The sequence below is a fragment of the Mustelus asterias genome, chromosome 14 (assembly GCF_964213995.1).
Source record: "Mustelus asterias chromosome 14, sMusAst1.hap1.1, whole genome shotgun sequence".
In the NCBI taxonomy this organism is placed as follows: Eukaryota; Metazoa; Chordata; class Chondrichthyes; order Carcharhiniformes; family Triakidae; genus Mustelus; species Mustelus asterias.
Genome location: NC_135814.1, coordinates 3,190,795 through 3,217,205, shown reverse-complemented (window position 1 = coordinate 3,217,205; position 26,411 = coordinate 3,190,795). Strand labels below are relative to the sequence as shown.

Here is a 26,411-nt window from a genome sequence, read left to right as displayed (position 1 = left end):
TGTACATCATATTAACCTGGAGTTCAAATAACCCTGACACTCCATATTATGTACACTTTCAGGCATCCCTGATTGGACAAGCTCTTACTGCCTTAATCATGGAGCACATATTCCAAGAGGTCCACATTGTGGGCCTTGTTAAAGTCATTACATCCTTCCCCCTCTAGGTCCAAGGAACCTCAGTGACTCGTTTGCCTCAAGGGCCTCTTGAAGCTTTTCAGCACTGGATCCGGTTTCTCAAGATCAGTGTCTGACGTAGGCAGGGTGTAGCGAACCGGTGCTTGTCTCTTTCGCCTAGACTGCTGAGGCACGGGTTCACTCCCTTCTTTGCATGATAAAGGAGTAGACACACTAGGCCCGCACTGTCAATTTTGGACCCAGAGGTTCTGATGACTGGAGATGGAAAGCGGGAGCTGGTGGGTCCTGGAAGTATTTCCGAGGCCCCCGACGTGCTGGACATTGTTTGTTCCTGAACAGCCGGAGAAATTAAGGCTTTCAAATGGTGGAGATGTTTTCTCAGGATGGTATCTCCCACACGGACTTCGTATGAAACCAGTCCTGTCCTCAAGTCAACCATACCTTGTAATCATGTTGGGACATCGCCATGATTCCTTAGCAATACTTCATAGCCCACCTTTAAGTGCCTCTGGTGTTCTTATGGGCTCTGCAGTAGGTTTATTGATGCCTCTCATTCCTCTCACCCCACCCCCATCCCCGACTTCCCCCCCACCCCCCGACACCCTGCACCAGTTTCGGGAAGATCGGGCTCAACCTGGTGCGGAGCCATTTGTTCTTGAGCAACTAGTTTCATGGAGGGTTGTTCTGTAATCGAACAGTAATCTGGAAAGTTTTGTGTCCAAAGAGGCTGCAGGCTTTTTCTTTAAGTCTGCTTTTAAGGTCTGGACCATTCTTTCCAGAAGACTGTTAGACGATGGGTAATATGGCGAATTCCATTCGACTTTAAAAAGTAGGTGAATTCCTAGTTGATTTTGATTTGATTAGATTAATTATTGTCACATGTATTAGTATACACTGAAAAGTATTGTTTCTTGCGCGCTATACAGTCATAGCATACCGTTCATAGAGAAGGGCCTGTTCCTGTCCTGTAATTTTCTTTATTCTTTATTCTTTGTTCTTTGACTCAGGTTGAATGAATCTGGTCAGTGGCCACTCTTGGCCATGGCTCCATCTGCTGGCAGACTTGATTTGTAAAGAGGTTGAAGGCTCTGCCCTTCTCAAAGCAGTTAAGAGAATTCTGGAAAGGACAGAGAGATAGTTGAATCTGCCAGGGTTTCCCAGGAATGCCAATGAATTATCATGGCAGCAGTAGTTGTGAGTTTTTGGTGGAATTTAAATTCAATTAATGAATAAAAATCTGGAATATAAAGCTAATTTCCATAATGATGACCATGGAACTTTCACCAGTTGTTGTAAGAACCCACCTGTTCACGAATGTCCTTTAGGAAAGGAAATCTGCTGGATAGTCAGTAGATTTTTCCCAGGGTGGAAGAGTTAATTACTAGGGGGCACAGGTTTAAGGTACGAGGGACAAGGTTTAAAGGAGATGCACGAGGCAGGTTTTTTACACAGAGGATGTTGGGTGCCTGGAAGTTGCTGCCGGGGGAGATAGTGGAAGCAGATATGATAGTGAGTTTTAAGGGGTGTCTGGACAAATACATGAATAGGATGGGAATAGAGGGATATGGTCCCCGGAAGGGTAGGGGGTTTTAGTTAAGTCGGGCAGCATGGTCAGTGCAGGCTTGGAGGGCTGAAGGGCCTGTTCCTGTGCTGTAATTTTCTTTGTTCTTTGTTCTTTATTTGATCTGGCCTAATCTGTGACTCCAAATGCACAGCAATGTTGTTAACTATTAATTGCTGCCTGAAATGGCCTAGCAAGCCACTCAGTTCACAGTCAATTATGGACGAGCAATGAATGTTGACCTTGTCTGAAATGCTCACAGCCAATGAAAGCATAAGAAAATGCTGTGCTGGTTCCTTTGGGTGGAATTTTAGGCAATTGCCTATCACCACGGGAACCCATATTCCACGAGTCCCACTGGGAGGTCAATTAGGGATTCCCCATGTAAGTTCTGAACAAAGCATTGAAAAACTTGACACAATTTTTGCAAGATTTGGTAAACCAGTTAGTGATAATGGTTCACAGTTTACTTCACAAGATTTTCATATCTCTCATTATGGAAAGACATCCCCCTTTAGTGCGCCAGGTTGTGTAAGGTGCAGCAAGCCACAATGATGCATGAGACCCTCAGAGAAGAAAATTAGAGACCGACTGACCAGTCCCAACATTGAAAACATACCCTCAAGATGCCAAATGTCTGCTCAATCAATGAGCGTATTTAAGAATAAACAGTTTGGTATCACAGAGTCAGAGAGGTTTATAGCATGGAAACAGGCCCTTCGGCCCAACTTGTCCATGCCGCCTCTTTTTTTCAACCCCTAAGCTAGTCCCAATTGCACGCATTTCGCCCATATCCCTCTATACCCATCTTATCCATGTAACTGTCTAAATGCTTTTTAAAAAACAAAATTGTACCCGCCTCTACTACTACCTCTGGCAGCTTGTTCCAGACACTCACCACCCTCTGTGTGAAAAACTTGCCTCTCTGGACCCTTTTGTATCTCTCCCCTCTCACCTTAAACCTATGCCCTCTAGTTTTAGACTCCCCTACCTTTGGGAAAAGATATTGACTATCTAGCTGATCTATGCCCCTCATTATTTTATAGACCTCTACAAGAACACCTCTAAGCCTCCTACGCTCCAGGGAAAAAGTCTCAGTCTATCCAGCCTCTCCTTATAATTCAAACCACAAGTCCCGGTAGCATCCTAGTAAGGTCTGCATTCTCAGCAAGGATCACTGGGAAGGCAGACAGGCCAAGGCCTGAAACAATACAGGTCAGGGCAAGTCACAACAGCAGAGATCAGAAGGACTTCAATCCATATTTGGCAGATAGTTTGTGTATTCCTTTGTTTTGCCCGGACTCTCTGGTGCCTAGATTTCCCACCCCGACCTTATTTGGAGGGGGCTGTGTGGAAAATGCATACCTGGCGATGGCACCTAGGGTGCATCTAGCTTCCTCCAAATATGGAATTTGCAACATCATTGGGTGCTGCGACCCCCATCCAGTAACCTCATTGGCCGGAAGCCGGAGAATCCTCTGGAAGGGCATGAAGAGGGGGATAAGAAGGGACATCTGGATGCCACCCCGAGCAAAGCCGCAACTCAACTAGCAGTGAAGAAGACCTTAGATAAGACTCGGTGACAACCCAGAGATGGATGGAAGAGGGTGTACGAGAATCACCTTCGCAGACAAGAACCCTGAGATGGCAGAGGCTCAGAGAATCGGACCCATGGCTCAGTCAAGTTCATTGGCACGGGTCGTGTCAGAATCTGAGGAAAATAGTGTTAAGATAGTTTGGGAAAAGTAACTGTGTGCTAATATTTATTGAACCTATTAATAAAACTGGGTGGAACCGCAAACTGAGTCTTGGCCTTCTGTTCATCTCATAAATAAGGGTAACTGGATGTAGTGTTTGAGATATCCAAAATGGTCGAAGTGCCTAATTTTTCTCGGCAACAGTATTGCACCAAATAGTTTGTGGAATAATTTGCACCGTTTGTCTGTAGGTTTAACAACACAGCCCAGTTTACAATTTAGTCATAGAGGTTTACAGCATGGAAACGGGCCTTTCGGCCCAACTTGTCCATGCCGCGCTTTTTTAAAAACCCCTAAGCTAGTCCCAAATGCCCGCATTTGGCCCATATCCTTCTATACCCATCTTAGCCATGTAACTGTCTAAATGCTTTTTAAAAGACAAAATTGTACCCGCCTCTACTACTACCTCGGACAGCTTGTTCCACTCACCACCCTCTGCGTGAAAAAATTGCCCCTCTGGACACTTTTGCATCTCTCCCCTCTCACCTCAAACCTATGCCCTCTAGTTTTAGACTCTCCTACTTTTGGGAAAAAATATTGACTATCTACCTTGTCTATGCCCCTCATTATTTTATAGACCTCTATAACATCACCCCTCAGCCTCCTACGATCCAGTGAAAAAAGTCCCAGTCTATCCAGCCTCTCCTTATAACTCAAACCATCAAGTCCCGTTAACATCCTAGTAAATCTCTTCTGCACTCATTCTAGTTTAATAATATCCTTTCTATAATAGGGTGACCAGAACTGTACACAGTATTCCAGGTGTGGCCTTATCAATTTCTTGTACAACTTCAACAAGACGTCCCAACTGCTGTATTCAATGTTCTGACCAATGAAATCAAGCATGCCAAATGCCTTCTTCACCACTCTGTCCACCTGTGACTCCACGTTCAAGGAGCTATGAACCTGTACCCCTATATGTCTTTGTTCTATAACTCTCCCCAACGCCCTACCATTAACTGCGTAAGTTCTGCTCTGGTTCGATCTACCAAAATGCATCACCTCGCATTTATCTAAATTAAACTCCATCTGCCATTCGTCAGCCCACTGGCCCAATTGATCAAGATCCTGTTGCACTTCAAGATAACCTTCTTCACTGTCCACTATGCCACCAATCTTGGTGTTATCTGCAAACATATTAACCATGCCTTCTAAATTCTCATCCAAATCATTCATATAAATGACAAATAACAGTTGACCAGCACTGACTGAGGCACACCACTGGTCACAGGCCTCCAGTTTGAAAAACAACCCTCTACAACCAGCCTCTGTCTTCTGTCATCAAGCCAATTTTGTGTCCATTTGGCTACCTCATCCTGGATCCCCGTGAGATTTAACCTGATGCAACAACCTACCATGCGGTACCTTGACATCTTTCCTCTGAAGCACTTTGTGGCTGCTGAATGGGTGTTATCAACCATGTCTTTTGCAGGTAGCCTTTGTCACTGATGAGCCAACCCTGGATACACTGAGGACCCTTGAAGAATTGCGACACCTGTGAGTGCCGTAAGATGTATGAGTTGTGGGAGCTTCCAGGGTATCTTGCACTTACTTGCAGTATTTGCTTCTGGTAGTTACAGACCATTGAGAGAGTGGAACTCTTTCCTGTTAATAACTTTCACTGGCTGTTCTCGGAGAGTGCAGTTGATGGCATCTTGCGCCTGTGGTAATAGTTAAAGTTTAATGTCATAAGTAAACTTATATTAACACTGCAATGAAGTTACTGTGAAAATTCCCTGGTCACCACCGTCTGGCATCTCTACAGGTACACTGAGGGAGAATTGTGCATTGTCCAATTCCAGAGCCCCCCACTCCCATAGTGTAAAGCTTGTCTGATTTTGTTTGCTTTCAGCTCTGACGAAGGGTCATTCAGACTCAAAACGTTGGCTCTATTCTCCCTCCACAGATGCTGTCAGACCTGCTTAGTTTCTCCTGAATTTTCTGTTTTTGTTTCAGATTCCAGCATCTGCAGTATTTTGCATTTGTAAGTCTGCAATGGTCACTTTCCAGTTACTAATTAGAGTGTTATTGTGGAGCCAATAGGTTACTTCCATCCCTTTGTAACTTATGCTATCATCTATGCTGTCCACAATGCCACCTAACTTTGTGTTATCAGCAAATTTAGATATATGACATAGGAACATAGGAATTAGGAGCAGAAGCAGGGGACGGCACGGTAGCACAGTGGTTAGCACTGCTGCTTCGCAGCACCAGGGTCCCGGGTTCGATTCCCAGCTTGGGTCACTGTCTGTGTGGAGTTTGTACATTCTCCTTGTGTCTGCGTGGGTTTCCTCCGGGTGCTCCGGTTTCCTCCCACAATCCAAAGATGTGTGGGTTAGGTTGATTGGCCAGGTTAAAAATTGCCCCTTAGAGTCCTGAGATGCGTAGGTTAGAGGGATTAGCGGGTAAATATGTGGGGGTAGGGCCTGGGTGGGATTGTGGTCGGTGCGGACTCGATGGGCCGAATGGCCTCCTTCTGCACTGTAGGGATTCTATGAAGAAGGCAAAATCAGCCCTACGAGCTCCGCCATTTAATTAGATCATGGTTGATCTCTCCTTGGTCTCCATATCCCCTTAACCTTTTTTTATTAGAAATGACTTTTTATGCTATTTTTCCAAGTCGTTAACAAATGAGGCCATAATACAGATTCAAGTTGGAGCAGCTGTGAGTGCAGCACAGTGAGAGGTAAGTGAACTTACCTCGCGGTCACATTGAGATGGTGCTTACCAAGTGCACATCCGGTTGTGAATCATGCCAGTCCAAAGAACAAAAAAAGAACATAGAACAATACAGCACAGGAACAGGCCCTTCGGCCCTCCCAGCCCGCGCCGCTCCCTGGTCCAAACTAGACCATTCTTTTGTATCCCTCCATTCCCACTCCGTTCATATGGCTGTCTAGATAAGTCTTAAACGTTCCCAGTGTGTCCGCCTCCACCACCTTGCCTGGCAGCGCATTCCAGGCCCCCACCACCCTCTGTGTAAAATATGTCCTTCTGATATCTGTGTTAAACTTCCCCCCCTTCACCTTGAACCTATGACCCCTCGTGAACGTCACCACCGACCTGGGGAAAAGCTTCCCACCGTTCACCCTATCTATGTCTTTCATAATTTTATACACCTCTATTAAGTTTCCCCTCATCCTCCGTCTTTCCAGGGAGAACAACCCCAGTTTACCCAATCTCTCCTCATAACTAAGCCCCTCCATGCCAGGCAACATCCTGGTAAACCTCCTCTGTACTCTCTCCAAAGCCTCCACGTCCTTCTGGTAGTGTGGCGACCAGAACTGGACGCAGTATTCCAAATGCGGCCGAACCAACGTTCTATACATCTGCAACATCAGACCCCAACTTTTATACTCTATGCCCCATCCTATAAAGGCAAGCATGGCATTAGCCTTCTTCACCACCTTCTCCACCCGTGACGTCACCTTCAAGGATCTGTGGACTTGCACACCCAGGTCCCTCTGCGTATCTACACCCTTTATGGTTCTGCCATTTATCGTATAGCTCCTCCCTACATTATTTCTACCAAAATGCATCACTTCGCATTTATCAGGATTGAACTCCATCTGCCATTTCTTTGCCATTTCTTTGTCCAGTTACCTATTGCTGTGGCCATTTGGCCTGGAATGGAGATGTGAGTCTGCCTTCTTAATGAATATTCATGATGTTCAGAGCAATGCAAATATGATACCTGACATTGTGTAGCGGGCTACCCACATCACCATGAAAGCCATGAGTGGATTATTGCAAATTTGAGTTGATTTGATTTATTATTATCACATGTATTAGTATACAGTGAAAAGTATTGTTTCTTGCGCGCTATACAGCCAAAGCATACCGTACATAAAGAGGAAATGAAAGAGTGCAGAATGTAGTGTTACAGTCATAGCTAGGGTGCAGAGAAAGATCAACTTAACACGAGATAGGTCCACTCAAAAGTCTGATGGCAGCAGGGAAGAAGCTGTTTTTGAGTCGGTTGGCCCGTGACCTCAGACCTTTGTATCTTTTTCCCGATTGAAGAAGGTGGAAGAGAGAATGTCCGGGGTGCATGGGATCCTTGATGATGCTAGCTGCTTTTCCGAGGCAGCAGGAAGTGTAGACAGAGTCAATGGTAGTCATTTTATTTTGTATTCTTATGGATTCGAAGAAGAACTGTGTGTCTAAGGTTTGCTAAAATTTCCAAAAGATAAATGAAGATCAGCATATTTCACAACCAGCTAACATTACGATCAGAAAGTGTTGATCTCCCACATTGTGTCGGAAACAGAGATGAGGGGATGAATTGCACAAGAATTGCACTTCCTCAAACACACAGACGACGTCAATTCCCATGATCTCTAAAGCAATCGCCCAACAGAACTGTGGGTGTGCCTATGCGACAGGGATTGTAGCTTCACAAGGGCAATTAAGGAAGGACAATAAAGGATGGCCTAGCCAGCGATAACCTCACGCCATAAATGAATTAAAAAATTGGTTCATTCTGTTTGTATTGCTGCTATTCAGTTGATAATACAAATCTGAATAATTTAATGTTATTCATGACGGCCCTGCCCTCTCAACCTTGCCACTCACCTGAGGTATGGTAATCCTCAGGTTAAATCACCATCATTCAGCTCTCCCCCTCAAAGTGGTCTTATGGTCTTATGGTTTATAGACCTCCCAACAGCCCGCAGGAGACAGAGGAGCAGATGTATAGTCAGATACTGAAAAGGTGTGAAAAAAGCAGGGTAGTTATGGTGGGTGATTTTAACTTTCCCCATATTGACTGGGAATCCCTTACAACTAGGGGCTTGGATTTGTCAGATGTATCTAGGGGGCTTTTTGATACACAATGTTGACAACCCAACCAGGGAGGGGACCATTGGGGAATGAGCCTGGCCAGGTGATTGATGTTTCAGTGGAGGGGCCTTTTGGGTTAACGACCATAACTCCATAAGATTTCGGATAGTCATGAATAAGGACAAGAGTTGCCCTCGGCTGAGGGTGCTTAATTGGGAGAGGGCCAAATACACCAAATTAGACAGGAACTGGGGAATGTGGCTTGGGAATGGCTATTTGAGGGCAAATCTACATCTGGCATGTGGGAGGCTTATAAAGGCCACTTGATTGAAGTGCAGGACATGCATGTGCCTGAGAAAATGAAGGAAAGAAATGGCAGGATTTAGAAATCATGGATGACACTGTCAACACCCTTGGGGTTACCAGTGACCAGAAACTCAGCTGGACTCACCACATAAACACAGTGGCTACAAGAGCAGGTCAGAGGCTATGAATACTGCGACGAGTAACTCACCTCCTGACTCCCCAAAGCCTATCCACCATCTACAAGGCAAAAGTCAAGAGTGTGATGGAATACTCCCCACTTGCTTTGATGGTTGCAGCTCCAACAACACTCAAGAAGCTTGACACCATCCAGGACAAAGCAGCCCCGCTTGATTAGCATCACATCTACAAACATTCAATCCCTCCACTACTGTCGCTCAGTAGCAGCAATGTGAACTATCTACAAGATGCACTGCAGCAATTCACCAAAGATCCTTAGACAGCACCTTCTAAACCCATGCCCATTTCCAACCAGAAGAACAAGGGCAGCAGATACATGGGAACACCACCACCTGTAGGTTCCCCTCCAAGTCACTCACTATCCTGACTTGGAAATATATCGTTGTTCCTTCACAGTTGCTGGGTCAAAATCCTGGAATCCCCTCCCTGACGGCTTTGTGGGTCAACCCACAGAACATGGACTGCAGCGATTCAAGAAGACAGCTCACCGCCACCTTCTCAAGGGCAACTAGGGATGGTCAATAAATGCTGGCCAGCCAGCAATGCCCATGTCTACAAAAAAAGCCAGGGCATTGAGTACATGTTCATGAATCCCTGCAGTGCAGAATGAGGCCATTCGGCCCATCAGGTCTGCACCACAACAATCTCACCCAGGCCCTATCCTTGCAACCCCTGTCCTGTTCCCTGTAACCCCAAGTATTTACCCCACCAATCCCCCTAACCTACACATCTTGGGACACTAAGGGGCAACTTAGCATGGCTAATCCACCTAACCTACACATCTTTGGACGATGGGAACAAACTGGAGCACTCGGAGGAAACCCACGTAGACACGGGAGAATGTGCAAACTCCACACAGAGTCACCCGAGGCCTGAATTGAACCTGGGTCGAACCTGGGTCCCTGGCGCTGTGAAGCAGCAATGCTAACCACTGTGCCACTGTGCTGACCGCTGTTTCAGCTATATAATACGTTGGTTAGGCCGCATTTGGAGTATTGCATACAGTTCTGGTCACGACACTACCAGACGAGGGTGGAAGCTTTGGAGAGAGTGCAAAGAAGGTTCACCAGGATGTTGCCTGGTCTCGAGGGTGTTGACTATGAGGAGAGGTTGAATAAATTAGGATTGTTTTCACTGGAAAGTCTGAGGCTGAGGGGAGACCTGATAGAGGTCTACAAAATTATGAGAGGCATAAACAGTGTAGATATTCAGAGGTTTTTTTGCCAAGGGTGAAAGTATTAATTACAAGGGGGCACACGTTCAAAGTGAGAAAAGGAACGTTTAAGGGAGATGTGCAAGGGATGTTTTTCATGCAGAGAGTGGTGGTGCCTGGAATGCACTGCCAGAGGAGATAGTGGAAGCAGGCACATTAGCAACATCCAAGCTGCATCTAGGTAGGTACATGAATGGGGAGGAATAGCGAGGGACACGGACCGACTAAGGGCAGAAGGTTTTCTTTTGTTCAGTTAGGGCATCATGATCGGGTGGGCTTGGAGGGCTGAAAGGCCTGTTCCTGTGCTGTACTTTCTTTTGTTCTTTCTTCTGGGGTCATCCTAGTGAACCTTCTCTGAACTGCCTCCAATGAAATAATAGCTTTCCTTAAATCAGGGAACCAAAACTGCTCTCAGCGCTCCAGATTTGGGGTTGGGGGGGGGGGGGGGGGGAGGGGTGTTGGGGGAGTGCAGGGGGCATTCTCACCTTGTACAGTTGCAGCAAGACTTGCCTACTTTTATACTCCAAAATAGAAATATGGGCCAAGATTCCATTCGCCTTTCTGATTACCTGCTGCACCTGCGTGCTAGCTTTCTGTGTTTCGTGCACAAGTTCCTCCAAGCTGTCTTTGTGTTGTAGATTTCTGCACTTTTTCTCTGTTTAAATAATATTTTGTTATTTTGTTCTGCATTCCTTGCAGAACAGATTCCATGAACACAAGATGACTTTAAATCATCCTACAATTGAAATTCTACAAAACAATCTCTCAACCCTTGAGCCAACAAATTAGATGTCATAGAGTCATAGAGGTTTACAGCATGGAAACAGGCCCTTCGGCCCAATTTCTCCACGCCGCCCTTTTTTTTAAAACCCTAAAGCTAATCCCAATTGCCCGCATTTGGCCCATATCCCTCTATACCCATCATACCCATGTAATTATCTAAATGCTTTTTAAAAGCTAAAATTGTACCCGCCTCTACTACTACCTCTGGCAGCTTGTTCCAGACACTCACCACCCTCTGTGTGAACAAGTTGCCCCTCTGGACACTTTTGTATCTCACCCCTCTCACCTTAAACCTATGCCCTCTAGTTTTAGACTCCCCTACCTTTGGGAAAAGATATTGACTATCTACCTTGTCTATGCTTCTCATTATTTTATAGACCTCTATAAGATCACCCCTCAGCCTCCTACGCTCCAGAGAAAAAAGTCCCAGTCTATTCAGCCTCTCCTTATAACTCAATCCATCAAGTCCCGGTAGCATCCTAGTCAATCTTTTCTGCACTCTTTCTAGTTTAATAATATCCTTTCTATAATAGGGTGACCAGAATTGCACACACAGTATTCCAAGTGTGGCCTTACCAATGTCTTGTACAACTTCAACAGGACGTCCCAACTCCTGTATTCAATGTTCTGACCGATGAAACCAAGCATGCCGAATGCCTTCTTCACCACTCTGTCCACCTGTGACTCCACTTTCAAGGAGCTATGAACATGTACCCCTCGATCTCTTTGTTTTATAACTCTCCCCAACGCCCTACCATTAACTGAGTAAGTCCTACCCTGGTTCAATCTGCCAAAATGCATCACCTCGCATTTGTCTAAATTAAACTCCATCTGCCATTCGTCAGCCCACTGGCCCAATTGTTCAAGATCCCGTTGTAATTGGAGATAACTTTCTTCACTGTCCACTATGCCACCAATCTTGGTGTCATCTGCAAACTTACTAACCATGCCCCCTATAGTCTCATTCAAATCATTAATATAAATGACAAATAACAATGGGTCCAGCACTGATCCCTGAGGCACACCGCTGGTCACAGGCCTCCAGTTTGAAAAACAATTCTCTGCAACCACCTTCTGGCTTCTGTCATCAAGCCAATTTTGTATCCATTTAGATACCTCACCCTGGATCCCGTGAGATTTAACTTTATGCAACAATCTACTATGCGGTGCCTTGTCAAAGGCCTTGCTAAAGTCCATGTAGACAACATCAACTGCACTGCCCTCATCTACCTTCTTGGTTACTCTCTGGGAAATGGCAGAAGAGCGGGACCAATTGAACATTATTTTCAAATAGCTGACAACATTTCTGCATTCAATCTTGTGCCTGGGAGTGTTTGATGGAGGACAGTATAGAGGGAGCTTTACTCTGTATCTGACCCTGTACTGTACCTGTCCTGGGAGTGTTTGATGGGGACAGTGTAGAGGGACCATTACTCTGTAACCCCATTCTGTACCTGTTCTGGAAGTGTTTGATGGGGACAGGGTGGAGGGAGCTTTACTCTGTATCTAACCTCATGCTGTACCTGTCCTGGGAGTGTTGATGGGATAGTGGAGAGAGAGCTTTACAAAGGAAGTCCATTGCGAGATCACATGTTTGTGTAATAGTGAGGTTTACTGGAGAGATATGTAAACAGAACAGGGTGATGATACAATAGCTTGTGCAATGCTTTGCAATGCTAACATTGATTTTCAGGACTGTGGTCAGTGTTGGGCAAAATTTACAGACCTACAGGATTGTTAATGCATTGCAACTTTTGAAACAGATTAAGCAGATGGGCCTTCCCATTCCAGCGAATTACTACAGTCAAAGCAAATATGTGTGGTTTTTGCTTTTTCCATTTGCTGCCATTCCCCTCTTCTTTACTATGGAAGGCTTTATGTTTTACTGGAAATGGAGCCACAGGCACAGCTAGAGATGTGAAATCACTGGTACTGGCAGTTGCTTGAGTATGGCTTCACAGACACTGAATCACAAATTTGTTAGGGCACAGAAGGAGGCCATTTGGACTATTTTGTCTGCGCTGGGTCTCCACAAGAGCATCGTGGCTTCATGCCATTCCCCTGGCTTTTCCCCGTATCCCTGTACATTGTTTTTATTTAAATAATCATCTAATGCCCTCTTGAAATCCGCTATTGAACTTGCCTTCACCACACTTCCAGGCAGTGCATTCTAGACCCAAACCACTCATTTTGTGGAAACAGTTTTCTCACGTTTGCTTTATTGCAGAGTTGGGTAGAGTAATTGTAGATTGGGAAGTAGGAAGTTAGAATTTGGTGTTTGTAAAATTGTAAAATGCTAGGAGAAAGCATTGCGTGGTCCCATTAAAAGGTGATGCTTTTTCTGTGCTTAGAAATTTAAAATGCAAGTACATAAAGAACCCAAACTGAAGCATTTATATCAAAAGGCCAAGCAGTAGTTTTACGAAGACAGCAGGCTTTTGAATCTTTTGAATTTAGCCAATCAATTTGAATAAGGCACTTAGATACCAAAAACCTATTAAATTTAAATCTGATGGTTTTGACAACCTAGAACCAATCCTATTGTGGGAAATATTGATATGTCATCACTGGTATAAAAGAAGGGGACAGTGGGACAAAGAGGTAGAGTAACTGCCACCTGCTAGAGCTGACAGCTCACAGCTCTCAGCTTTCAACTCTTGGGAGAGAGAGAATCCATTAGTTTCATCTGTGTCTTAGAGAGGGCACTATCTAGCTCGCAAAGGTACCAAAGAAGAAAGAAGTTCCAGGCAAAAGAATCAACAGAGAAGGCCCAGAATATCCCGGAAGATATGAAACCTGGTTGTAATTTAGAGAGTGACTAAATTCTATTTTGTTAATGAGTGGGAATTGTATTTATTTGAACAGCATATCATTAGAATCTTGTTTTATTTGGGAATAGTTAATAGTTAGAAGGGATTTATTCGGTTTGTGAATAATTTAATTAATTTACTCACTGTTAGTTAGATAAATTAATTGTTACGTGTTGATTTTAGAGAGTGAGCGGGATTTATTTTTATTTAACCACTAGAAGTTGCTGCAGAGCAGGTCGCACCACTTCACACACACGTTTTACAGACTTTCGGGTGAGGTACTCCTCTTTGGGTCTTTCAGTGTTAGTTCTCAGAGGGGAGATACGATGTGGAACCTGCCTTCTTTTTTCAAAGTCCTGCACTATATGGCAGAAAAAAGTCGCTATTGGGGACCTCAACGTTGCTTTTCCTGTCAGACATTAGCCTTTGCCAATATAGAGTGAATGTCCTCTAACGTCGCAATAGTCAGGATGGACTCCTTTGTAGAATCCTCCCATGATGAGGATTTTGAGAGCAGAAATTTTTGTATTGTATCCACTTTCATCTTGTGCCAGTCTACAGTGCCAACCATTTGCTCACCATAAAGGTTGATGGCTGCCTTCCACAACCCAACCAGCCAATATACCTACAATGAGGGCTGTGCTGTAATAATGAACATCATGGAGCAGACCACTGGCTTCCTGAAGCAACAGTTCCACTGGCCGGACCGCTCAGGAGGAGCATTCCAGTAACAGTCAAAGTCTGTATTCTGATTTGAGATGGTATGCTGTGTACTCCGCGACCTCATGAGGATGCAACCTTCACTGCTGGGGTTTCTATTGACTGAAAATGTTGTTGACTCAAAATGCTGTTGTTTAATATGAAATGATTCTGATGTTAAAGACATCCATGAAAATGGGTGGTCTATAGGGAGATGCTTGTTTAAAGATCACCTTGTAAAATGCAGGCACTACTCTGTCACACTCTTAACTTGTGACACAGACTAACCATCCATAACTTCAATTTTATTAAGGATGAATAAATCTCAAATGATTCTGTTTAAATTGCACCAAATTGTTCATTTTGATGTCAATTTGACAGATGGAAATCAAAAATGAAATAAGTCAGCAGAGGCCGGTATCCCTTCACCAGATTCCCTTTTAGTTACAAACTCTATTAAAGTTCATAGAGTGTTATAAGTTCTGCGTCAGCATCCAGAGTGCCAGACCTGACACTCCCAGTTATATATGGAACAGGCTCCTTGATTGGACGAGCAATAAAGATTTCAATCAGGGAATTCATATTCTAAGCGGCCAACCTCAATGGCCTTATTGAAATCATTACAAAAAGTTTTTTAAAGTTTATTTTTCTTGCTGAAAAACACATCAAAATAATTGAATAAAAAAGTTATATTACTATGGATGAATAATCCTAGCGCTAACACGTATATTTTACAAGTCTCTGCGTGCATGTGATCTCTAGAATTTTCAAGTGCTGCTGAGAGATGGGAATACCACCACCTGGAAGTTCCCATCCAAGTCATGTACCATCCTGACTTGGAAATATATCACTGTTCCTTTGGAACCCCCTCCCTAACAGCACTCTGGGTGTACCTACACCACATGGGCAGCAACATTTCAAGAAGGCAGCTCACTACCACCTTTTCAAGGGCAATTAGGGATGGACAATGAATGCTAGCTTAATCGACATTACCCCCATCCCATGAATAAATAAAGGAAAGGATCCCAACAGGGAAAGAGATTGATTTCACTGATATGGTTTCAGGTGAAACAGCCTGAAACAAACCCAACAAGTCAATGACACTGGACAAGCGCGCAGTAAAATGCTCGTCTATTGGTTGCTCCCAATCTGCGTGTAAAAACACTCAGTCCTTAAAGGCCTCGTTAACCTGGTTGAAGTCTGAATAATTCATGGTTGACTCGGGTGGATGGAGCTATTACAAGGGGGCATAGCTATAGGGTTCATGGTGGGAGATATAGGAAGGATATCAGAGGTAGGTTCTTCACGCAGAGAGTGGTTGGGGTGTGGAATGGACTGCCTGCAGTGATAGTGGAGTCAGACACTTTAGGAACATTTAAGCGGTTATTGGATAGGCACATGGAGCACACCAGGATGGTAGGGAGTGGGATAGCTTGATCTTGGTTTCAGATGAAGGTCGGCACAACATCGTGGGCCGAAGGGCCTGTTCTGTGCTGTACTGTTCTATGTTCTATGTTCTATGTAGATCTGGATTTTTCTGGGATCTCCAGAAATCCATCACCTAGACATTGCTTTGAACAACTGAGGAGAAAAATCAAAGGAGCATTCAAAACATTGTGCATATTTTTTTCATTTACTTGTTTATTAATTATAAAGAATATTGGTGATACTGAAAAGGCCGTTTCATTGACAGTTACAAATCTTCTCATTGGAAGAAAGATCCCAAGGTTTCATTCAAAGTCCTGCATCAATATTTACCCTTCAACTAACAATACTAAAAAAACAGGTTATCTGATCATTGTCTCTTTGCTATTTGTGGGATCTCGCTGTGCACAAATTACCGGCCACATTTCCCAGTATAATCGTCAGAAAATATAATGCAAATTTGCTCAGCAGCAGTGACACTGAGACACCAAGTCAAGATTCAAGTGAGAACTATTTTTTCCGTTAATGCTAATCTTCCAGTTAGCGAGTGAAACATCTGAAGCAGTGAAGAATAGCTCACTGTAAGTTCAGGATTTCTACACTATTGTGTTTGTGCACATTTTTGAAATGTTGACAATTTCATTGGCATAATGATCATAATTACTGGCAGCTATGTCGTTATTGTAAATGCAAAATCTGACCCAATTCTGGCAAAATAAAACAAAGGAAAACCACTCCAGAGATTTTGCTCGAGTACATTAAAACATAAGAACTTGCTATTTTTAAGAAGAACTAGATGAAGGGAAATAAAAACAGAAAGTGCTGGAAATACTCAGTAAGTCTGGTAACATCTGTGAACAGAGAAATAAAATTAATTTTCAAGTGCCAATATGATTCTTCTTTTGAAGAAGGTGCGGTACTGAAGGAGTGCTGCACTGTCACAGGGTCAGAGTGCCGCACTGTCAAAGGGTCAGTACTGAAGGAGCGCTGCACTGTCAGAGGGTCAGTACTGAGGGAGTGCCGCACTGTCAGAGGGTCAGTACTGAAGGAGCGCTGCACTGTCAGAGGGTCAGTACTGAGGGAATGCCGCACTGTCAGAGGGTCAGTACTGAAGGAGCGCTGCACTATCAGAGGGTCAGTACTGAGGGAGCGCCGCACTGTCAGAGGGTCAGTACTGAAGGAGCGCTGCACTGTCAGAGGGTCAGTACTGAGGGAGTGCTGCACTGTCAGAGGGTCAGGGTGCCGCACTGTCAGAGGGTCAGTACTGAGGGAGCGCCGCACTGTCAGAGGGTCAGTACACTGTTGGACGTGACATTAAATTGAGAATCTGTCTGTCCTCTCAGGTGTTCATATCCGATGGGTACGATTACAATAGGAGAACAGCAGTTTTCCAAGGGTCCATGGATAATTATCCTTGAACTAATATCAAGAAACAGATGCTCTGGCCAATGATTATTTCATTGTTGTTTTTGGTGATCCTCTTTTGTGCAAATTAGCTGCCGTAAGAGTGCTGAAAAGTGCTTTGGGTCATTGTGTGGTCACTTATGTCAAACATTCAGGTTCGATTATTTTGCATGAATTCACTCTCCACTGACAGACTGGAAATCGCTGCTGTAAAATTTGATGCCAAAATGGATGAGATCAGAATCTCTGGCCATGCACCTGAGTGTTTCTTCAGAAATCTGATAGTTTCATATCTAAAATGGAAAGTGCTTCTCATCCCAATAACATGCCGCATACCAAAAACGATCAGAATTGCACCCATTCCAGACACTAAAAAAACACATATCCACCTTGCTGAGTAAAATCACTTTTTGCTTCCAAGCCGATCTTTTCTTGACAAACGTTTTTGATCTGACTGTCGCTGATTAAATTCCAATTTATCTGATTTCTGCCAGAGGGCATCCTTCTCCCTGAAAAGCACAGAGAATCAGTTCAGTCACACTCACTAATCACGGCATTGCACAGTCTGTCTACACAAACTGGCACACTCACTACACACACTGTCACACTAACTGCGCACCGTCACACTCAGTACACAACATCACATTCACTACACACCCTGTCACACTCACTGCACACCCCATCACACTCACTACACCCCGTCACACTCACTACACACTCTGTCACACTCAATACACACTGTTACACTCATTACACACCGACACACTCACTACACATCCCGTCACACTCACTACACACCCCGTCACACTCACTACACACCCCATCACTCTCATTACACACCCTGTCACACTCACAATGCAGCTTTCAACACTTACTACACACTGTCACACTCACTACACACCACATGACACTCACTACATACCCTGTCACACTCACTACACACTGTCACACTCACTACATACACCGTCACACTGACTACACCCCATCACACTCACTACACACCCTGTTACACTCACTACACACCCTGTCACACTCACTACACACCCTGTCACGCTCACTACACACCCCGTCACACTCACTACACCCTGTCACACTCATTACACACCCTGTCATACTCACAACGCAGCTTGTCACACTCAATGCACATCCTGTCACACTCACTACAAGCCCCTGTCACACTCACTACACCCCATCACACTCACTAGACACCCTGTCACATTCACTACACCCCATCACACTCATTAAACACCCTGTCACACTCACAATGCAGCTTTTCACACTCACTACACACTGTCACACTCACTACACATCCTCACACTCACTACACGCCCCATCACACTTACTACACACCCCGTCACACTCACTACACCCCATCACACTCATTACACCCTGTCACACTCACTACAGCCCATCACGCTCACTACATACTCCATCACACTCATTACATCCCGTCACACTCACTGCACCCCATCACACTCACTACACACCCCATCACACTCATTACATCCTGTCACACTCATTACATCCTGTCACACTCAGTACACACCCTGGCACACTCATTACATCCTGTCACATTCACTACACACCCCATCACACTCATTATACCCCGTCACGCTCACTATACACCTCGTCACGCTCACTATACACCCTGTCACACTCACAATGCAGCTTGTCGCACTCACTACACACCCCGTCACACTCACTACACACCCCGTCACACTCATTAAACACCGTGTCACACTCATAATGCAGCTTGTCACACTCACTATACACCTTGTCACACTCACTACACACCCTGTCACACTCAATTCACACCCTGTCACACTCACTATACTCCCCATCACACTCACTACACACCATCACACTCAATACATACTCCATGACATTAATTACGCACCCCGTCACATTCACTAAACACCCCCGTCACACTCATTACACCCCATCACACTCACTACACACCCCGCCACGCTCATTGCACACCGCATCACACTCACTACACCCCATCACACTCATTAAACACCCTGTCACACTCACAATGTAGCTTGTCACACTCACTATACACCTTGTCACACTCACTACACACCCCGTCACACTCACTACACACCCCGTCACACTCATTAAACACCGTGTCACACTCATTATACACCTTGTCACACTCACTACATACCCTGTCACACTCAATTCACACCCTGTCACACTCACTATACTCCCAATCACACTCACTACACACCATCACACTCAATACATACTCCATGACATTAATTACGCACCCCGTCACATTCACTAAACACCCCCGTCACACTCATTACACCCCATCACACTCACTACACACCCCGCCACGCTCATTGCACACCGCATCACACTCACTACACCCCATCACACTCATTAAACACCCTGTCACACTCACAATGTAGCTTGTCACACTGACTATACACCTTGTCACACTCACTACACACCCCGTCACACTCACTACACACCCCGTCACACTCATTAAACACCGTGTCACACTCACTATACACCTTGTCACACTCACTACATACCCTGTCACACTCAATTCACACCCTGTCACACTCACTATACTCCCAATCACACTCACTACACACCATCACACTCAATACATACTCCATGACATTAATTACGCACCCCGTCACATTCACTAAACACCGCCGTCACACTCATTACACCCCATCACACTCACTACACACCCCGTCACGCTCATTGCACACCCTGTCACACTCACTACACACACCGTCACACTCACTAAACAGCTGCATCACACTCATTAGACCCCGTCACACTCACTACACACCCTGTCACACTCACTATACTCCCCATCACACTCATTAAACACCCTGTCATACTCACAATGCAGCTTTTCACACTCACTACACACCGTCACACTCACTTCACACCCTGTCACACTCACTACACACCCGTCACTCTCACTACACACCCTGTCACACTCACAGCACACCCCATCACACTCACTACACACCCCGTCACACTCACTTCACCCCATCACACTCATTAAACACCCTGTCACACTCACAATGCAGCTTTTCACACTCACTATACACTGTCACACTCACTACACACCCCAAAACACTCACTACACACCGTCACATTCACTATACTCACCATCACACTCACTACACACCCTGTCACACTCACTACACCTCATCACATTCACTACACACCCCGTCACGCTCATTGCACACCCCGTCACATTCACTACACACCCTGTCACACTCACTACACACCCCATCACATTCACTACACTCCATCACACTCATTACACACCCTGTCACACTCACAATGCAGCTTTTCACACTCACTATACACCCCGTCGCACTCATTACACACCCCGTCCCATTCACAACACATCCTGTCACACTCACTGCACACCCTGTCACACTCACTACACCCCTGTCACACTCACTATACTCCCCATCACACCCACTACACACCATCACACTCAATACATACCCCATTACATTAATTACGCACCCCGTCACATTAACTAAACACCCCCGTCACACTCATTACACCCCATCACACTCACTACACACCCCATCACGCTCATTGCACACTCCGTCACACTCACTACACACTGTCACACTCACTACACACCGTCACACTCACTACACACCCCATCACGCTCATTGCACACTCCGTCACACTCACTACACACTGTCACACTCACTACACACCGTCACACTCACTACATGCCCCATTACACTCACTACACACCCCATCACACTCACTACTCCCCGTCACACTCACTAAAGAGCCGCATCACACTCATTACACCCTGTCACACTCACTTCACACCCTGTCACACTCACTATACACCCCATCACACTCATTGAATACCCTGCCACACTCACAATGCAGCTTTTCACACTCACTACACACTGTCGCACTCACTACACACCCTCACACTCACTACACGCCCCATCACACTCACTACACATGTTGCCACACTCACTACATACGCTGTCACACTCATTACACACCCCGTCGCACTCACTACACACCCCATCACACTCACTACACATGTTGCCACACTCACTACATACGTTGTCACACTCATTACACACCCCGTCACACTCATTACATACCCCGTCACACACACTACACACCCCATCACACTCATTAAACACCCTGTCATACTCACAATGCAGCTTTTCACACTCACTACACACTTCACACTCACTATACTCCCCATCACACTCACTACACACCCTGTCACACTCACCATACTCCCCATCACACTCACTACACACCCTGTCACACTCACTATACTCCCCATCACACTCACTACGCACCCTGTCACACTCACTACACCCCATCACATTCGCTACACACCCCGTCACACTCATTGCACACCCCGTCACACTCACTACACATCCTGTCACTCATTACACACACTTCACACTTACTACACATACTGCCCTGTCACACTCATTACACACCCTGTCACACTCACAATGCAGCTTTTCACAGTCACTACACACCCCGTCACACTCATTGCACACCCCGTCACACTCACTACACATCCTGTCACTCATTACACACACTTCACACTTACTACACATACTGCCCTGTCACACTCATTACACACCCTGTCACACTCACAATGCAGCTTTTCACAGTCACTACACACCCCGTCACACTCACTACACACCCCGTCACACTCATTACACACCCCGTCACATTCGCAACACATCCCGTCACACTCACTACACACCTTGTCACACTCATTACACACCCCGTCACATTCGCAACACATCCCGTCACACTCACTACACACCTTGTCACACTCACTACACACCCCGTCACACTTATTACAATCCCCATCACATTCACAACACATCCTGTCACACTCATTATGCACCCCATGACACTCACTACACACCCTGTCACACTCACTATACACCCCGTGACACTCATTACACACCCCGTCACACTCACTACACACTCCCATCACACTCACTGCACACCCCGTCACATTCACTTTACTCACCATCACACTCATGACACACTGGAAAATCATGTCTCACAAATTTGATTGAGTTTTTTTGAAGGGGTAACCAAGAAGGTAGATGAGGGCAGTGCAGTTGATGTTGTCTACATGGACTTTAGCAAGGCCTTTGACAAGGTACCACATGGTAGGTTGTTGCATAAAGTTAAATCTCACGGGATCCAGGGTGAGGTATCTAAATGGATACAAAATTGGCTTCTTGACAGAAGCCAGAGGGTGGTTGTAGAGAAATGTTTTTCAAACTGGAGACCTGTGACCAGCGGTGTGCCACACAGAGGGTGGTGAGTGTCTGGAACAAGCTGCCAGAGGTAGTAGTAGAGGCGGGTACAATTTTGTCTTTTAAAAAGCATTTAGATAGTTACATGGGTACGATGGGTATAGAGGGATATGAGCCAAAAGCGGGCAATTGGGATTAGCTTAGGGGTTTTTAAATAAAAGGGCGGCATGGACAAGTTGGCCCGAAGGGCCTGTTTCCATGCTGTAAACCTCTATGACTCTATGACTCTGTCACACTCACTACACACCCCGTCACACTCATTACACACCCTGTCACACTCATTACACACCCTGTCACACTCACTACACACCCTGTCACACTCACTACACACCCCGTCACACTCATTACACACCCTGTCACACTCATTACACACCCTGTCACACTCACTACACACCCCGTCACACTCATTACACACCCTGTCACACTCATTACACACCCTGTCACACTCACTACACACCCTGTCACACTCACTACACACCCTGTCACACTCATTGCACACACTTCACACTCACTACACACCCTGTCATATTCACTACACACCCTGTCACACTCACTACACGCTCTGGCACACTCACTATGTGCTTTGTCACACTCACCATAAATAATCATTCTCTTTTTTGATATGCACTCTCAGATCAGTGATTCTAGTTTCTCAGTCCCTCACCTGAGCAGTTCCACTGTCCTCTCCTTTAATGATTTGACTGTCTCCTTAAGATTCTTGATTTCTTGATGAGATTCCTCCTCCCTGCTTTTTGCATCTTCCTGTGTCTTTTTTAAAGTGTTCTCCAAATCTTCCTGAGCTCTCCTGGCTCTGAGAATGGATTATAGAAAAGTAAACTTCACTTATACAGGAGATTAAATCGAATTGTACCCAGCCTCCATTTTAATTTTAGTCTTTCACCCAACATTTTAAAAACATATTTTCCAGTGGGGAGCTCGTACAGAACAATCAGAATCAGACCCGTCAAATCCAACCATGTGATTGGCTCCTGCTGTACGAATTCCATAATTTGTAAATTTCATCTTTATTTTAAATCACATCTTGTGCGATGTGGGAATTCAGGGACCCTTCCAGTGTCCCTGGCTCATTCACGTGCAAGAAGTGTGTCCAACTGCAGCTCCTGCTAGACTGCTTGACAGCTCTGGAGCTAAGGATGGATTCACTTTAGACCATACATAATGCTGAGGAAATCGTGGATAGCACGTTGGTCCCTCCGCAGATAATAATTACTGAGGGAGATAGGGAATGGGTGACCACGAGACAGGGAAAGAGTAGGAAGGCAGTGCAGGGGTCCCCTGCGGTTGTCTCCTTCCAAAACAGATATACTGTTTTGGATACTGTTGGGGGAGATGACTCACCAGGGGAAGGTGGCAACAGCCAGGTTCATGGCACCGAGGCTGGCTATGCTGTGCAGGAGGGCAGGAAAAAGAGTGGCAGAGCTTTAGTGATAGGGGACTCAATTATAAGGGGAATAGACAGGCGTTTTTGCAGATGCAAACGAGACTCCAGGATGGTATGTTGTCTCCCTGGTGCAAGGGTCAATGATGTCTCGGAGCGGCTGCAGGGCATTCTGGAGGGGAAGGTGAACAGCCAGCTGTCGTGATGTATATAGGCTCCAACGATATAGATAAAATACAGGATGAGGTCCTCGAAGCTGAATTTAGGGCGTGAGGACTTAAACTAAAAAGTAGGACCTCAAAGGTAATAACAGGTCTACTCTCCATCATCATTAAAGAAATGGAAGGGGTCATCAACAGTGCTATACATATATTGGAAACAAGAGGGTAGCTAAAGAAAGAGTTGGTCCACTTAAGGACAAAGGAGGGAAATTATGTGTGGAACCAAAGAAAGTGGTGAGATCCTTAATGAGTACTTTGTATCGGTATTCACAAAGGAGAGGGACACGTCAATTGATGGTGTCTCAGAGGGGCATGTAAACCCTTTTGAAGAAGTCATCATTACGAGGGAGGAAGTGTTGGGGAAATTTAAAAACATTAAGATAGGCAAATCCCCAGGGCCAGATGGCATCTATCCCAGATTACTGAGGGAGGCAAGAGATGAAATTGCTGGGCGTCTAACAGAAATCTTTGTTTCTTCATTGGCCACTAGTAAGTAACCAGAGGATTGGAGGATAGCCAATGTTGTCCCATTATTTAAGAAGGGTGACAAGGATAACTCTCATAATTATAGTAAGTAGTCTCACAACACCAGGTTAAAGTCCAACAGGTTTATTTGGTAGCACAAGCTTTCGGAGCACTGCCCGTTCATCAGGTGAGTGCAGGATTTGTTTCACAAACAGGACATATGTAGACACAAACTCAATTACAAGATAATGGTTAGAATGCGAATCTTTGCAGGTAATCAAGTCTTTACAGGTGCAGACAATGTGAGTGGAGAGAGGGTTAAGCATGAGTTAAAGAGATGTGAATTGTCTCCAGCCAGGACAGTTAGTGAGATTTTGCAAGCCCAGGAAAGTCATGGGGGCTACAGATAGTGTGACATGAACCCAAGATCCCAGTTGAGGCCATCCTCATGTGTGCGGAACTTGGCTATCAGTGTCTGCTCAGTGATTCTGCATTGTCGTGTGTCGTGAAGGCCGCCTTGGAGAACGCTTACCCGAAGATCAGAGGATGAATGCCCGTGACTGCTGAAGTGTTCCCCCACAGGAAGGGAACACTCCTGCCTGGTGATTGTTCAGCAGTGTCCATTCATCCGTTGTCATAATGTCTGCATGGTCTCGCCAATGTACCATGCCTCGGGGCATCCTGTCCTGCAGCGTATCAGGTAGACGATGTTGGCCGAGTCACAAGAGTATGTACCGTGTACCTGGTGGATGGTGTTCACATGTGAGATGATGGCATCCATGTCGATGATCCGGCACATCTTGCAGAGGTTGCTGTGGCAGGGTTGTGTGGTGTCGTGGTCACTGTTCTCCTGAAGGCTGGGTAGTTTGCTGCGTACAATGGTTTGTTTGAAGGCAAGTAGTGGGGGTGTCCCATGCAAGCCCACGGATAACCTCACGGTACTCCTCTTCTCCAGCTTCCACCCTAAACACGTTAAAGAAGCCATCCCCTACGGACAAGCCCTCCGTATACACAGGATCTGCTCAGATGTGGAGGATTGCAACAGACACCTACAGATGCTGGAAGACACTCTTGTAAGAACAGAATATGGTGCTCAACTCATCAATCGACAGTTCCGACGCGCCACAGTGAAAAACCGTACAGACCTCCTCAGAAGACAACCACGGGACACTGCGGCCAGAGTACCCTTCGTCGTCCAGTACTTCCCCAGAACTGAGAAGCTACAACATCTTCTCTGGAGCCTTCAACATGTCATCAATGAAGACGAACATCTCGCCAAAGCTATCCCCATACCCCCACTACTTGCCTTCAAACAACCGCACAACCTCAAACAAACTACTGTCCGCAGCAATTTACTCAGCCTTCAGGAGAACAGTGACCACGACACCACACAACCCTGCCACAGCAACCTCTGCAAGACGTGCCCGATCATCGACATGGTACATTGGTGAGACCGTGCAGACGCTACGACAACGGATGAGTGGACACCACTGGACAGTCACCAGGCAGGAGTGTTCCCTTCCTGTCGGGGAACACTTCAGCAGTCAAGGGCATTCAGCCTCTGATCTTCGGGTAAGCGTTCTCCAAGGCGGCCTTCACGACACACGACAAAGCAGAATTGCTGAGCAGAAACTGATAGCCAAGTTCCGCACACATGAAGACTGCCTCAACCGGGATCTTGTGTTCATGTCACACTATCTGTAACCCCCAAGACCTGCCTGGGCTTGCAAAATCTCACAGTCCTGGCAGGAGACAATTCACACCTCTTTAACCTGTGCTTAACCCTTTCTTCACTCACATTGTCTGCACCTGTAAAGGCTTGATTATATGTTAAGACTCGCATTCCAACCATTATCTTGTAATTGAGTTTGTGTCTATATATGCCCTGTTTGTGAAACAAATCCTACACTCACCTGATGAACAGGCAGT

At 45.6% G+C, this 26,411-nt stretch overlaps 1 protein-coding gene across 3 annotated transcripts in view; it reads right to left on the bottom strand.

Annotated features, from left to right (window-relative positions):
- Positions 1-14,533: 14,533 nt before the first annotated feature.
- LOC144503442 (uncharacterized) overlaps positions 14,534-26,411 on the bottom strand; it is a 76,941-nt gene continuing 65,063 nt past the window's right edge. For 2 of the 3 annotated variants that reach the window (XM_078227759.1, XM_078227760.1), the window contains exons 11-12: positions 23,062-23,208; positions 15,878-17,585 (exon numbers count right to left, since the gene is read on the bottom strand). In XM_078227759.1, the coding sequence (XP_078083885.1) occupies positions 17,480-17,585; positions 23,062-23,208 (253 nt within the window). In that variant the 3' untranslated portion in view covers positions 15,878-17,479. Of the gene's footprint in view, positions 15,829-15,877; positions 17,586-23,061; positions 23,209-26,411 lie in introns of those variants that run through there. The other variant, XM_078227761.1, reaches the window with a different exon arrangement.